This window comes from Macrotis lagotis, chromosome 3, assembly GCF_037893015.1.
Source record: "Macrotis lagotis isolate mMagLag1 chromosome 3, bilby.v1.9.chrom.fasta, whole genome shotgun sequence".
NCBI lineage: Eukaryota > Metazoa > Chordata > Mammalia > Peramelemorphia > Peramelidae > Macrotis > Macrotis lagotis.
The window spans coordinates 217,249,075-217,261,960 of NC_133660.1; the positions used below are offsets into that span (position 1 = coordinate 217,249,075).

At 41.3% G+C, this 12,886-nt stretch overlaps 1 protein-coding gene across 1 annotated transcript in view; it reads left to right on the forward strand.

Annotated features, from left to right (window-relative positions):
• Positions 1-846: 846 nt before the first annotated feature.
• Positions 847-12,886, forward strand: part of HTRA3 (HtrA serine peptidase 3) — a 52,787-nt gene continuing 40,747 nt past the window's right edge. The window contains exon 1 of the mRNA XM_074229849.1: positions 847-1,613. Coding sequence (XP_074085950.1) covers positions 1,097-1,613 — 517 coding nt within the window. The 5' untranslated portion in view covers positions 847-1,096. The remainder of the gene's footprint in view (positions 1,614-12,886) is intronic.

Sequence of the window (12,886 nt, forward strand, 5' to 3'; positions counted from 1 at the left end):
GAAAGTGAGGCTGGTGACTTGGCACAGCGCCCCCCCCCCCACATACAGCTCATGTGCTTATCAAGGCATCACCTCCCTGATGATGTCATGGTCCTCTTTGAGAATGAAGGAGAAACATCACCATTCCGTTCAGAGACAAAGAAGGGAGTGGGGTTTGGAGTATAAAAGGGAAAAAGTAAAGAGAGGAGTCAGGGAAGAAGGAAAAAATGGAGAGAAAAAGCTAGATGGAGAAGAATGGGGGGGAGGAGAAGATAGAAAGGAGAGGGGGAAAGATGGAGGTGGGGGAGAAGATGGAAAAAAGGAAAGAAAATTAGATGGGGAAGAATGGGGGAGGAGAATGGAGTGGGGGAAGAAGATGGGAAAAAAGGAGAGAGAAAGAAAACTCAATGGGGAAGCATGGAGGGGAAGAGAAGGCAGAAAGGAGAGAAAGAGAACTAAGAATCGAGAGCAGAGTAGAGGAAGAGAGCATTAAAAGTTCAGAGGGGGAAAGAAGCGGGAGGATGGACGGGAGAAGTAGAGGCAGAGGGAGGAGACGATGATGGAAAGCCCAGCTTGAAGGTAGACAAAGGAGCTGTAGGAGGAAAAGGTAAAGGAAAGAAGACAGTTTGGAGAGAAAGAGGAGGAGGGAGGTGAGGAGCTGGAGCGGGGGCAGCGGAGCTTGGCTGCGTCGGGGGAGGAGGAGGTGGGGTCTGGCCCGGGGGCTGGGCGCAGCTGGCCCCAGCCGCCGCCTCCTAGACAGCTGCAGCTGCCCCCCAGGCCCAGCCCACATACATACCTACCTCTTAGCGCCCGAGCTCCGGCTCCCGCAAGCCTGCCTCCTCCCGAGACTTGGGGAGCCTCTTCACCCCCACTCCCCGCCCCCTCCCCTTTCTTCTCCAGGGTGTGTGTTGGGGGGTGGAGCACTGGAAGCCCGACTCGGCTTTAAAATCCGGCTCCGCGCTCTCCTGGCCCCAGAGCTAGGGGAGAAGCCGCTGCCTCCCCCCAGCGCGCGCCCAAGGGACCCTCGGAGCGTTCTGCCTGTGCCGGGGAAGCTCTGCGGCCCGGGGCTCGCCCTGGAGAGGCGCAGCGTCCGCCTCTGTACAGGCCCCAGGGGCTGATGCCCAGGAGCCCTCCCGGGCGGCTCCCTCCTCCCCCTGCCCCCCGGGCACTCCCGGCCCCTGAGCCTCCGCTGCGCCCCCGCGCCCCCGGCCCGAGGGTGGCCATGTTCCGCCGCCCCTTCCTGCTGTGCGCCCTGGGGCTGCTGGCGCTGGCGCGCCCAGGCCAGGCGGAGCCGGCGTGCCCCCCGCGCTGCGACGTCTCCAAGTGCCCCAGCCCCGGCTGCCCGGGGGGCTACGTGCCCGACCGCTGCAACTGCTGCCTGGTCTGCGCCGCGGCCGAGGGCGACGCGTGCGGCCGAAAGGACGACCCCCCGTGCGGGGACGGCCTGGAGTGCGGCCGCCCGGCGGGCGAGCGCTTCGCCAAGGGCGTCTGCCGCTGCAAGCTGACCCACCGGGTGTGCGGCAGCGACGGCCGGACCTACGAGAACGCGTGCCGGCTGAAGGCGGCCAGCCGCAAAGCCCTTCAGCAGGGGCTGCCCGCGCTCCTCCAGATCCAGGACGGGGCCTGCGGATCGGGTAAGAGGAGCGCGGCTCGGGCTGGGGGGCGGGGGGCAAGGATGGAGGAGGGAACGGCAGAGCCCCAGGTGAGAGAAGCCCGCCTCGGGCATCTCCTCTGGCTCTCTCCCAAACCTGCCGTGCCCTTCCCCGTATTCTTTGTCTCCTGGCTGTTTCTTTTAAGTCTCATCTTTCCCAAGAAGCTTTTCCCAGTGCCATCCCTCTCTATTTCCCTTTTATCCTGTATGTTAACTTTTTTGTATATATTTTTGTATATATACATTGTGTACATTATATACATTGTATCTATTTATTTTCTTTTTTCTTCCATTAGATTGTGAACTCCTTGAGGGTAATGTCTCTTTTGCTTCTTTTTATGTCTCCTTAACCCAGTGCCTAGCTAGGAGCCTGCATTTGATAAATGTTTCTTTTTTTTTTTTTTAAGGATTTTTTGCAAGGCAAATGGGGTTAAGTGGCTTGCCCAAGGCTAAGTAATTATTAGGAGTCTGAGGTCGGATTTGAACTCAGGTACTCCTGATTCCAGGGCCAGTACTCTATCCACTGCAACATCTAGCCGCCCCATTGATAAAAGTTTCCTGATTGATGGCTATAAATCGAGTTCTGGAAAGGAACTTAGGGTTGCGGTTTGGGAGAAAAGTCCTAGAATGTCATAGCTAGAATGGAACTCCGACGACAAAACATCAAAACTGATTTTATAATCTAGAATCTAAAATGACTGATTTGGAAAGAACCTGAAGCCTTAGAATATCAGAACTGGAATCAAAGAATCACTGAAGTGTCAGACTTGGACAGACCCCCCCCCCCCCAGATAATATCTTCCCCAACCCATTCCCCCACCATAGTTTCCCTTTTACTACATTTCCAAGAAAGGATCATCTAAACTTTGCTTGAAGGGGGAATCTACCTCCTCCTGGTTGCCCAATCTACTTTGGGATAACCCTAGAAGGGACCTCAAAACATAGAATGTCAGTTTGACTTAGCACATGGACCCTAAGACAATAGATCTAGAAGGGACCTTAGAGACCAACATTTTAAAAAGGAGAAAAGTGGGACCAAGAAACGGGAAGTGACGCCAACCCACACATCTCCACAGGTGGAAATCCTATCCATTCTAACCAAGAGGGTTAGTAGGAAAGTGGGGATTGGAACTATGTCACCTTCTCAGTTTACAAATATGCCCTGATTAGGAAACTTACTGCAAAGAGGAATGGAGCACAGTGAGCTGTTCCAAAAATGGGAAGAAACTCAAAGATCCAGCGATAGCTATTGTGCATCACCCAACTTCAGTGTCCAATAATCTTAGGGCATGCTTAACAAAGGATAGCCAGAAGGGACCTCAGAGGTTCTCTAGAGAAGACATCTCATTTTGCAGATGAGGAAACTAAGCCTCAGAAAAATGAAGTGACTTGCCCAAGGTCACACAGTTAGTGAAGTATGATTCAATGGGATCAAAAACATCTGATTTCAAATTTTAGCTCTGCTATTAATTTGTCCTGTGACCTAGGAAAAATATATTTCATTTTCTAAATACTAGTTTTACCTGTAAAATGAAAGGATTAAACTTAATCATTGTTAAGCCTCCCCTTCCAGTTTCAACTTTCCCTGATTCACTTCTCTTTCCCCTTTTATTAAAACTTTCCCTAATCTGGGACCCATTCCCTTAAAGTTTTGCATTTCCTTGTGACAATGTTGACAAAACAAGTTCTAATTCCTCCTGATATGTTGGGGGGGGGGAGGAACAAATGCATTAATCTTCCCAGATAGTCCAGTTACACCTCCTGTCATTTACAGGATGTATGTATGTATGTATGTATGTATGTATTTATTTGTTTACATTATTGCAAGGCAATGGGGTTAAGTGGCTTGCCCAAGGCCACATGGCTAGGTAATTATTAAGTGTCTGAGGCTGGATTTGAACTCAGGTACTCCTGACTCTAAGGCCAGTGCTCTATCCACTGCGCCACCTAGCCGCCCCCACAGGATGTATTTATATGGCCAAATTCCTTTCTCTTTCTGAGCCTCAGCTTTCCTATCTGTAAAAGAGGAATAGTGAGCCTTGCATCATCTACTTCCCAGGTTTTGGAGAAGAAAGTATTGTATAAATTGCAATGTGCAATAGAAAAATGAAATTATTATTATAATTTTGCCATGAAAGGTATGAGTGGCATTGTTCAGATTGTACCTCTGTTACTGGGTGACTAAGCAAGTCACTTAACTTCTTTGGTGTTCTAGGCTAATTTCCTAAGAATCTTTAGTTATAAATTGTGATTTGCACTGGAGGAAGAAGCTTACCCAAAGGGAATTCCCTACACAAGGAAGTCACTGATCTGAATGTCTTTCTCTCCCATTTGTAGGGGAAGACATTTTGGGGACCAAATGGTTTCAGCATCCTTCAGTCACAGAGCATATATAAGTGATTGCCCTTCCAGTTTTTTAAATCGTTTAATCAAACTGACCTGAATTATAAATGGAGTTGGTTCTGAGTGGAGCCAACTCAGGAATTTGTCTGGAATATCCATGTTGATAGTCAATGAAGAAATGCATGATGTATTAGAAAGAGTATTGCCTGGAGAGTGAGAGGAACTCTACTTCTTACTGTTTGACTTTGGGGAAAGTCATTTTAAATCTCAGTTTCCCAACCTGCAAAATGAAGGGAGCAGATGGGATAAATTCTGGTTTCTTTCACTTATAAAACCCATGACTATGAAAAATTCATATTGCAATTGATTACTGAGACTTTGACATAGGATCATAGTTTTTTTTTTTTTTAAACTGGAAGGGATCTTAGAGATCATTAAGTCCAACTCCATCATTTTACAGATGAGCAAATGAGGTCCAAAATGATGAGGTGACTTACCCAAAATCACCCAGGATTTGTATTGATAAGTCAGGATTTATAACCAGGTCCCCTGACTCCTAAACCAGGGTTTTTTCCCATAGCACCATATTATCTCCCTTACATTCATCATGAATTTCCATTTTTCCTCTGATGCTTCATCATTCTGATGAATAATAAAACAAATCAATGACTCTAGTTCTATAGTCAATAGAAAATGACTTTAAAACATCTTTATATACAAAGTGATCATATTATTCTTATGAGGATTGTACCAGCTCACAGTAACATCATAGTTCACAATTAAATTTTATCCATCATCTCAGTTGTTCTTCACAAAATCCCTAAGAATTTGGTATTACAAGGCAAGGATTATTTTCTCCATTTTGCAGAGGACAAAAATAGATGTTTGAATTGGTATTGACTCAGGATTCAGAATAGGTGTTCTGAGGATTAACTAAATGCCATGTCTGGGACACAGGAGCCTTATCATAACCTGACTCCATCATGTACAGAATTTGGTACAAGTTGGATCCATCTTAAATCCTATACAATGGAGCTTAATTATGGGAGTTATTTAAAGGATATTGACATTGTCTGAAGCCATAATAGCAGAATGGAAAGAATAGTGACTTTGGAATCAGGGAAGACCTTGGGTTTGAATCAGTAATCTGCCACTACCTAACTGTATGATCTTGGGCAGGTCATTTCTCTTGACTTCTCTGGACCAAGTTCCTCTTCTGTAAAATGAGGATAATAATTCCCTACCATAACATTCTCATTGTTATGAGAATCAAATGAAGAAAAGTACAAAAACTACTTTGGAAAATGCCACACAAATAGAAATTGTTCTCCCTGCTTCAGTTTCTTTTAATAATCATTGATAAATAAACATTTTTAATTGTCTTCTATGGTTTTGTAACACTGGAATTACAAAAAGAAATAAAAGACAGTCTCTGCCCTCCAGGAGCTCACTGTCTAAAGAAAGAGACAGCATGCAAACAAATATAGACAAAGCAAGCTACATTCAGGATAAATAGGAAATAATTAAGGGAGAGGCTAATAGAAGGAAGAGTTGATGCAGAAGGCTTCCTGTAGAATGTAAGATTTTAGTTGTAACTTAAATCAAACCAGGGAGGTCAGTCATCAGAGTGAAGGAGGGAGAGCATTCCAGGCATGAGAAAAGTCAGAAACAATGCCCAGAGCCAGGAGATGAAATGTATTGTTCATGGAACAACCATAGAGTAAGCAAGATGGATTAGATGATCTCCAAGCTAGATGTCACTTCCAGGGGGAATGAGGACCCTTGTTCCTACAACTCAGGAGTCAAGTTTCAAGTCAGAATATTGTGGTGAAATACTCTGCAATCACCATTCTCCATGTTTTCTAGCTCTTTCAGACTGGGGTGGGGGGAATTTGGGGGGGCTGTCCCCCCCCAAATAAAATCAACTGCTTTGATTTCCCAAATTACAGGTTAGAAATTACCTTGGTCTTTCTACAGACCCTGGTGGTATATCTCACACCTTAACAGGTTGTATCTGAAATAAGTCTGCATTGCTGATAAGTATTGCATTGCCAGTCCTACTTAGCTTTCTACAACACTTTCTCTTTCATAGACACTATGGTCTGCTACCCACGTCCACTCACTATTTTCCAGCCACATCTTTCTGCTTCCTGCCTCTAAACCCTTGTTCACAGGAGGTTAGCAACAACAACAACATCACACACCCATAGGACCAAACTAAACTATGGAGGGCAGTTTGATCAAATTAAGATGATAGAGTCCTGGACTTGGAATTAGGGAATCTGAGTGCAGATCCTGCCTCAAGACGTATACTCAGAGGAGAGGTGAATCTGGTTAAGTCAAAAAAGAATCAAAGGAGATAAAAATAGGTCTAATGTTTTGCAAATCTGAAAGCACTATATAAATGTTTATTAGTAGATATAGGAGCTGATTGATTGAGGATTGATGTTTGTCCTTCTCGAAGAAAACCATGAGGTCAAGGAGGTGATGCCATACCATGTATGTGAACTGAATTTAAGTGAGGTGCTATACTAAGTCACCAGCCTCACTTCCTCCTGTGGAGCCATCTGGGTCCAGTAGTCAGATATGGATTAGGATGATTGGAGAAGGCCCTGAACCTTTTAAAGCTAGGTTTTACCCAGGTGACAGTTTGACTGAGACAATCCCATCCATTGATTAAGGTTAGGTAAGAGAGAAATGAGGAAAAGAGGTCTAGTATGACTACTTCCAGAAAAGAAAAATTAAACTGGGAGAGTAAAAGCCTCAGGGTTTCTCAGTGATTAATGCAGCTAAGAAAGAAAAGGAGCAAATAGAACCTCTTTGCATAACACCCCCCCCCCCAAAATAAAACCCCAACAATCTGAGAGGAGAAAACTCTCTAGGTTTCTGACCAAAACAGAAACAATTGCTATTTACATTCACTCTGAATCTAGCTGAACCCTAAGAAAGACCAAGTGGGTTTAGCCAGGGTCCCATTGATGTCGAGTCAAGGAAAGTCAGAGTGATTTGGAGCCTGTAAACCCCAAGAAATCTTACCTGGTCTTTGGGCAGAGCAACCACAAGTTCAGAAAGAAATGAAGATAAAGAAAGGAAAGAAGGAATGAAAGGAGAGGAGCTGTGTAGCCTAACTTGCCAGCCAGTCATTCAGATCCATATCTGGCTACGGGACCCAGATAGCTGGAAGAATGTGTGAGGCAGGCTAGTGACTTTGCACAATACCCCCTCACTTAATTCCAATTCACATGCATATCATGGCATCACTTCCCTGATATCATGGTCTTCTTCCAGAATAAAGGAGGAGAGGAAGTGGGAGTGGAAGTGGTAAAAGTATGACTGGGAGAAGCAGGAGCAGTATTGGGGGAAGTAGGAGTTGAGTGGGAGTAGAAGTGGGAGTGGGAGTAGTTACAGTTCTCCCTGGTGGAATATCATCTTCCCTGAGCTTATTTTACCTATAGTGCAATGACCAGCTCAAATACCTTTTCTCCCATGAACCCTTCCCAGATTACTTAATATCATCCCCAAAGTCTGTGCCCCCCAACTACCTTAGCATTTTGTTTATACCTTTCCTTCCCATCTTTGTGTCCTATGGGAAAGATAGCCTGTTATAACTGAAAAAAAACCCCAAATAACTTGCAATCAGAATTCTTAGCTATCACACTTCCTAGCTGTGTGGTCTTTATCAATTATTTCCCATCTATTGGTCTCAGTTCCTTGTCTATAAAATGAGATGATTGGTCCAGATGACCTCTGAGATCCTTTGGCTCCTATGATATTATTAAACTGGCATGGAAAACCACTGATCTTGGCCATCTGTTGCCATCACTTCATCTTAAAAGTTAATTTGTGACCTATGATCACCTCCTTAGAGTTGTGAGGTTACCAGTTTCAAAGGATGTGACTAAATATGACAAATGACCCTTTCAGATACTCAATTTACTTCTGAGGGCCCTTGGATTTATTCATGGCTTGGGCTCAATTGGAAATGATTTCTAACCAAATCCCTCACAACTCTTTACAAAGTGTTCAGAGAGAAATAGTTCTGATATTTGCATTCATGGAAGGCAGGCCAAAAGTTCCTGGGTGCTTGCCAGTTCATAAACTGCAACTGATCTGTGTGTTTAAAAGAAAAGTATCTTTTTCTTATCAAACATCATGATACATTCTAGACATCCCAATTAAATCAAAGTCGAGGTATGTGATTAATTCAGAATTATATGCTCAAGGCAACTTAAAAGGAAGAATTTGTCCATCCTATATTAGAATACCTAAGAGGAACAGGTTTTGACAGCTTCTTTCAGCTTTAATTATTAAAATGCTAGAGGTATTTCTTTTTAAAAAAAATCATTTTTCAGCTTTCTGGATTCACTAAAAACTAGAATTTAAAATTTGGAATAATCATATGTGTGTGTTTCTTCTTTCCTCAGGATACTCTAGTTTAAATATAACATCTGGTTTTCAAGGAGAACTCGTATTTGCCGCAGTCTCACAGCTGGGTTGACAGACTCTGGGAAGCCAAGAGATTTGGCCAAAGTGGAGTAAGCCAGGAACTCCACCAGTTAGGATGTTTAAAGACCAGAACATTTGACATCTGTAGTGGTTGCTTCCCAAACACAACCCTTTCAATACTCTCCTGGCCTCTGCTATTTCCGAGCAAAGAGAATCCCAAAGCCATATGGCTGTTAGAAGGTTGACTCTCTGAGCTCCAACAAGAGCACAAGTTTAAAAGAACAAATAAAGAACTGTTCCAATGAGTCAGGTGGGAATTTATAGCAGATGAACTTCTGAGTGATCCTAAGGGATGTTGCCTTTCCTTTTGGCCAAAGATACAGCACTTAAAGGGAGAAAAGTTGGCTTTTGGTATATCAGTAAAATGTCAGAAGTGGAAGGAATCTCAGAAGTCATTTAATTCGCATTTTTCATTTACAGATGAACTAAGTGAGATCCAGGGAAGATAGATAATTTTCCCAAGATTATACAAGTAGTAAGTTTCAAGGGACCTCACAAACCCTCTAGTCCATCCTCTTTCCCCCAGCAACTATACATAGCTCTTCTCTACAATAACCACAGGTTTTTGAAGCATTTCTTGTTGTTGTTGTTGAGTCATTTTAGTCTTATCTAAGTCTTAGTGAACCCATTTGAGATTTTCTTGGTAAAGTTACTAAAGTAGTTTGCCATTTCCTTCCAAAGCTCATTTTATAGATGAGGAAACTGAGGCAAACAGGGTTAAGTGACTTGCCCAGGGTAGTAAATGTCTGATGTTAGATTTGAACTTGGGGCTTCCTGACTCTAGGTTCAATGCTCCACATGCTATCTAGCTGTCAAATGTCCTTACCCCTCCCTTTTTAGAATCTGAAGACAAAAGACCATCAAATCACTAGAACACTGACAGGTTTTGAAATTGCTTGATAAGTTTCGATTTTTCTCGAAAGGGTCAAAGGCCAATCCTGTTCTGCAATATTCATTCACTGCCTATCTTGACTTCATGTTACCAGTAGAATAGGTAAGGCATGCCATTTGTGGTTTCTTACTCTTTATTGATAATAATATTGAAGAGAGCAGGACCAAGGACAGAGACTAAAACTCCTTTAGACATTCTGCCCCCTCCCTGTCCACTTTCCCAGGTTGACTTGACTCACCAAAATTAGACAATTATTGAATAGAAGGAAGAAGATATTTCTAGATCTGGAAGGTACTTTAGAGTTTAACTAGTTCAACCCCACCTCCCTTTTACAGATGAGGAAACTATAGCCTAGAGAGATTTGTCCAAGGTCATAACATATTCTAAAGTAACGCAGCCAGAATTTGAACTGTGGCTTCAAATCTAGTATTTTTCCCCCTACTCCACTTCATTGCATAGATTGATAACTACAAAACAGGAAGTCATAAAAGGTGAACTTTTGATATAAAATTTCCCTTTTCAAAAAGAAAATTGAAAAATATTGATCTGCCCCATATTTTTTTATTTAATTAAGCTTTAATGACCTTTAAGTACAACTGTAGAAATTTAAATGTCTTTCTCACTGTTAGAGTGGTTTTTTGTTTTTGTTTTTGTTGGTGGTTTGTTTTTTGGTTTCTTTGCTTTACTTCAGTAGACATTTGTGTAACTGTAATACCTCAAAATTTTCCTTGGAATATAGCTTCTAGAGTATAGGTGCTCCTTGACAAATAAATATTTGACTTAAAAATACTACCTTTAGATATGAAAAAAGAAGTCAGAATTGCATCGTGATCAAGAAGGGTTCCTTTGAACCCCAGGGATAAAAAGTATTGCCACCTTCCTTAAGAAATTAGTGATTATACCAGCTGCCGGTAGAGAAGATGTGTTTTCAGTATCCTGAGTCTTCACAGGCACAAATTTTCCCATTGAAATAATATGGCAATCTCTCAAATATCCAAAGCCTATGTGACTGAGAGAATATTTTTTTAAAAAAACCTATTTTGAACTCAGAAGAGCATTCTATTTTACACCGTGGGACAAACAGTTGTTGTGCTCTAACCTGGAAACATATCATCACATGTTTCTACAAGGACAGACATGGAAAAATATCTATTCAATCTCTAAACACTGAAGAAATCATAGCTACCATTTTCACAAAGTTTACAAAGCACTTTGTTCACCACGATCAAATAAAGTGGATAGTGAGCATTTTATTATGTTGATTTTATAGATTCAGAGAGATGCTGAGACTTCTCTGGAGTAACACATGACTAATCAGTGGGGCAGAACAGAGCTGAATTCAAGTCCTTAGATTCTAACCCAGAATATTTCCCTTAAATCATGTGTTCTCTAGAATTTAATTTGAATTCTAGTTGGTGAGAATCTATATATGCAGTTGACCTGAAATCCCATAAGAATAAGAAAAGTTGGGTGACTAGGTGGTGCATTGGATAGAGCACCAGTCCTGGAGTCAAGAGTACCCGAGTTCAAATCTGGCTTCAGACACTTAATAATAACCTAGTTGTGTGGCCTTGGGCAAGTCACTTAACCCCATTGCCTTGCAAAAGACCTAAAAAGAAGAAAGAATAAGAAAAGTACTAGGGAGATAGACTTTTCCAAAGATAGGTAAATATAAATATAAATGGACAAATATTATATTCACTAAAATCTTCCATTATCTTGTAGAATGGGTTAGTGAAAGCTACATCAATGGAGCCTATGATTGATGAATCCTACTAAGTTAGCAAGGTTTCTTCTGCAGCATCTAGGTGGCATAGCGGATAGAGCACTGGTCCTGGAATCAGGAAGACCTGAGTTCAGATATGGCCTCAGATATTTAATAATTTAGCTGTGTGACTTTGGCAAGTCATTTAACTCCATTGCCTTAAATAATTTTTTTTTTAAAAAGCAAAGGTTTCTTTCAGAATGGGGCAAGTTATTTTATTTTTTTATCTTTGGATGCAATTTGGGTTAAATGACTTGCCCAAGGTAAGACAACTTTAAGTATTTGAGACCAAGTTTGAATTCAGGTCCTTGTCATTCCAAGGTTAATGTTCTATCCCTTGGACCACCATCCTGACATATTTTTTTCTTTTTTAAAATAATTTTGTATTGGCTCAATGATCAGTCTAGTTGAGCTCAGAGGAGCGCTTTTCTAGGTTTGCTGCAAGATGATGATTTTTTAACTTTTTTAGGTCAAAGCCACTTTCCAATAACTATACATTTACATACACAATTGTAATATATGCTTTTATATGCATTATACATACATATAGTCTACTTATTTATAATGTGTATATGAATATGTTTAGTATATATGTAATGTATATATGCCCAATTTCACATACAAGAAACTTGGGTGCACAGAGAATTTAAATGATTTGTAGAATCTCAGGGCTAGAGTAAACCATAGAGTTCATGATATGGTATAAATTCATATAGTACTTTCTGCAGTACCCTGGCAAAAGAAACTCTGACTTACGCATCAAGAACCATTAGTGATTTAAAGTATTCAGAGGACAAAATGATCTGAACATTTAGGAAACTAAAATTTTAATTTGCAAAATTTCTTTTTACCAAAAAACAACCATTCCAAACAGAACTATAAAGTCTCTAGTGATTCTTGATATTCTCTCAAATAGAATTCTTTTACAGACTCATGAATACCTTATCAAAATATTTTGTCTATGCTTTGACACTAAGAATAACTCTATAATAGTAGCAATGTAGTAGAAGTAGTAGTAGTAGTAGTGGTAGTAGTAGTAGTAGTAATAATAATAGTAATGGTAGTAGTAGTAGTAGTAGTAGTAGTAGTAGTAGTAGTAGTAGTAGTAGTAATATCTAGCATTTATATAATGCTTTAAGATTTACAAAACACATTACAAATATTACCATATTTAAGCCTCACAACAATAGTGACAGATAGGTTCTATTATCATTCCCATTTTACAGATGGAGTAACTGAGGCAGAGAGAAATGAGGTTTTTTTTTTTTTTTTTGTCCAGCCTTGATGCATCTGAGATCAGATTTGAGACTTGAGTCTTCCTGGTTGTAGATCCACTACTCAATCCATTATGCCTGCCAACTGCCTCTAAGTATGCAGGGTCACATAATAAGTCTCAGAAGTGGGATCCAAATCAGTGTCTTCCTGATCCAAAATCAAATATTCCAACCTCAGTATTACACTGATTCCCTTGCCACAGACAAGTTCAAGGATGCTTTCCTGTCTCTTGAGGTCCTAAACTGGAGACTGAAGAACTTGTCAGGGAAGTTGTAGAGGGGATTCATACTTCAGGAAAGGCAATAAAATATTTAGTTAGTTAGTTAGTTAGTTAGTTAGTTAGTTAGTGACTCCGTAGCTCCCTAAGGTTCACATATAAGCTGCTCTAAATATCAATAAGAAAACAAACTAAAGTTGAGTCATTAAATGACACAATGTTAATATGGTGACAAGCGATTAGTAGGAGCTCAATAAA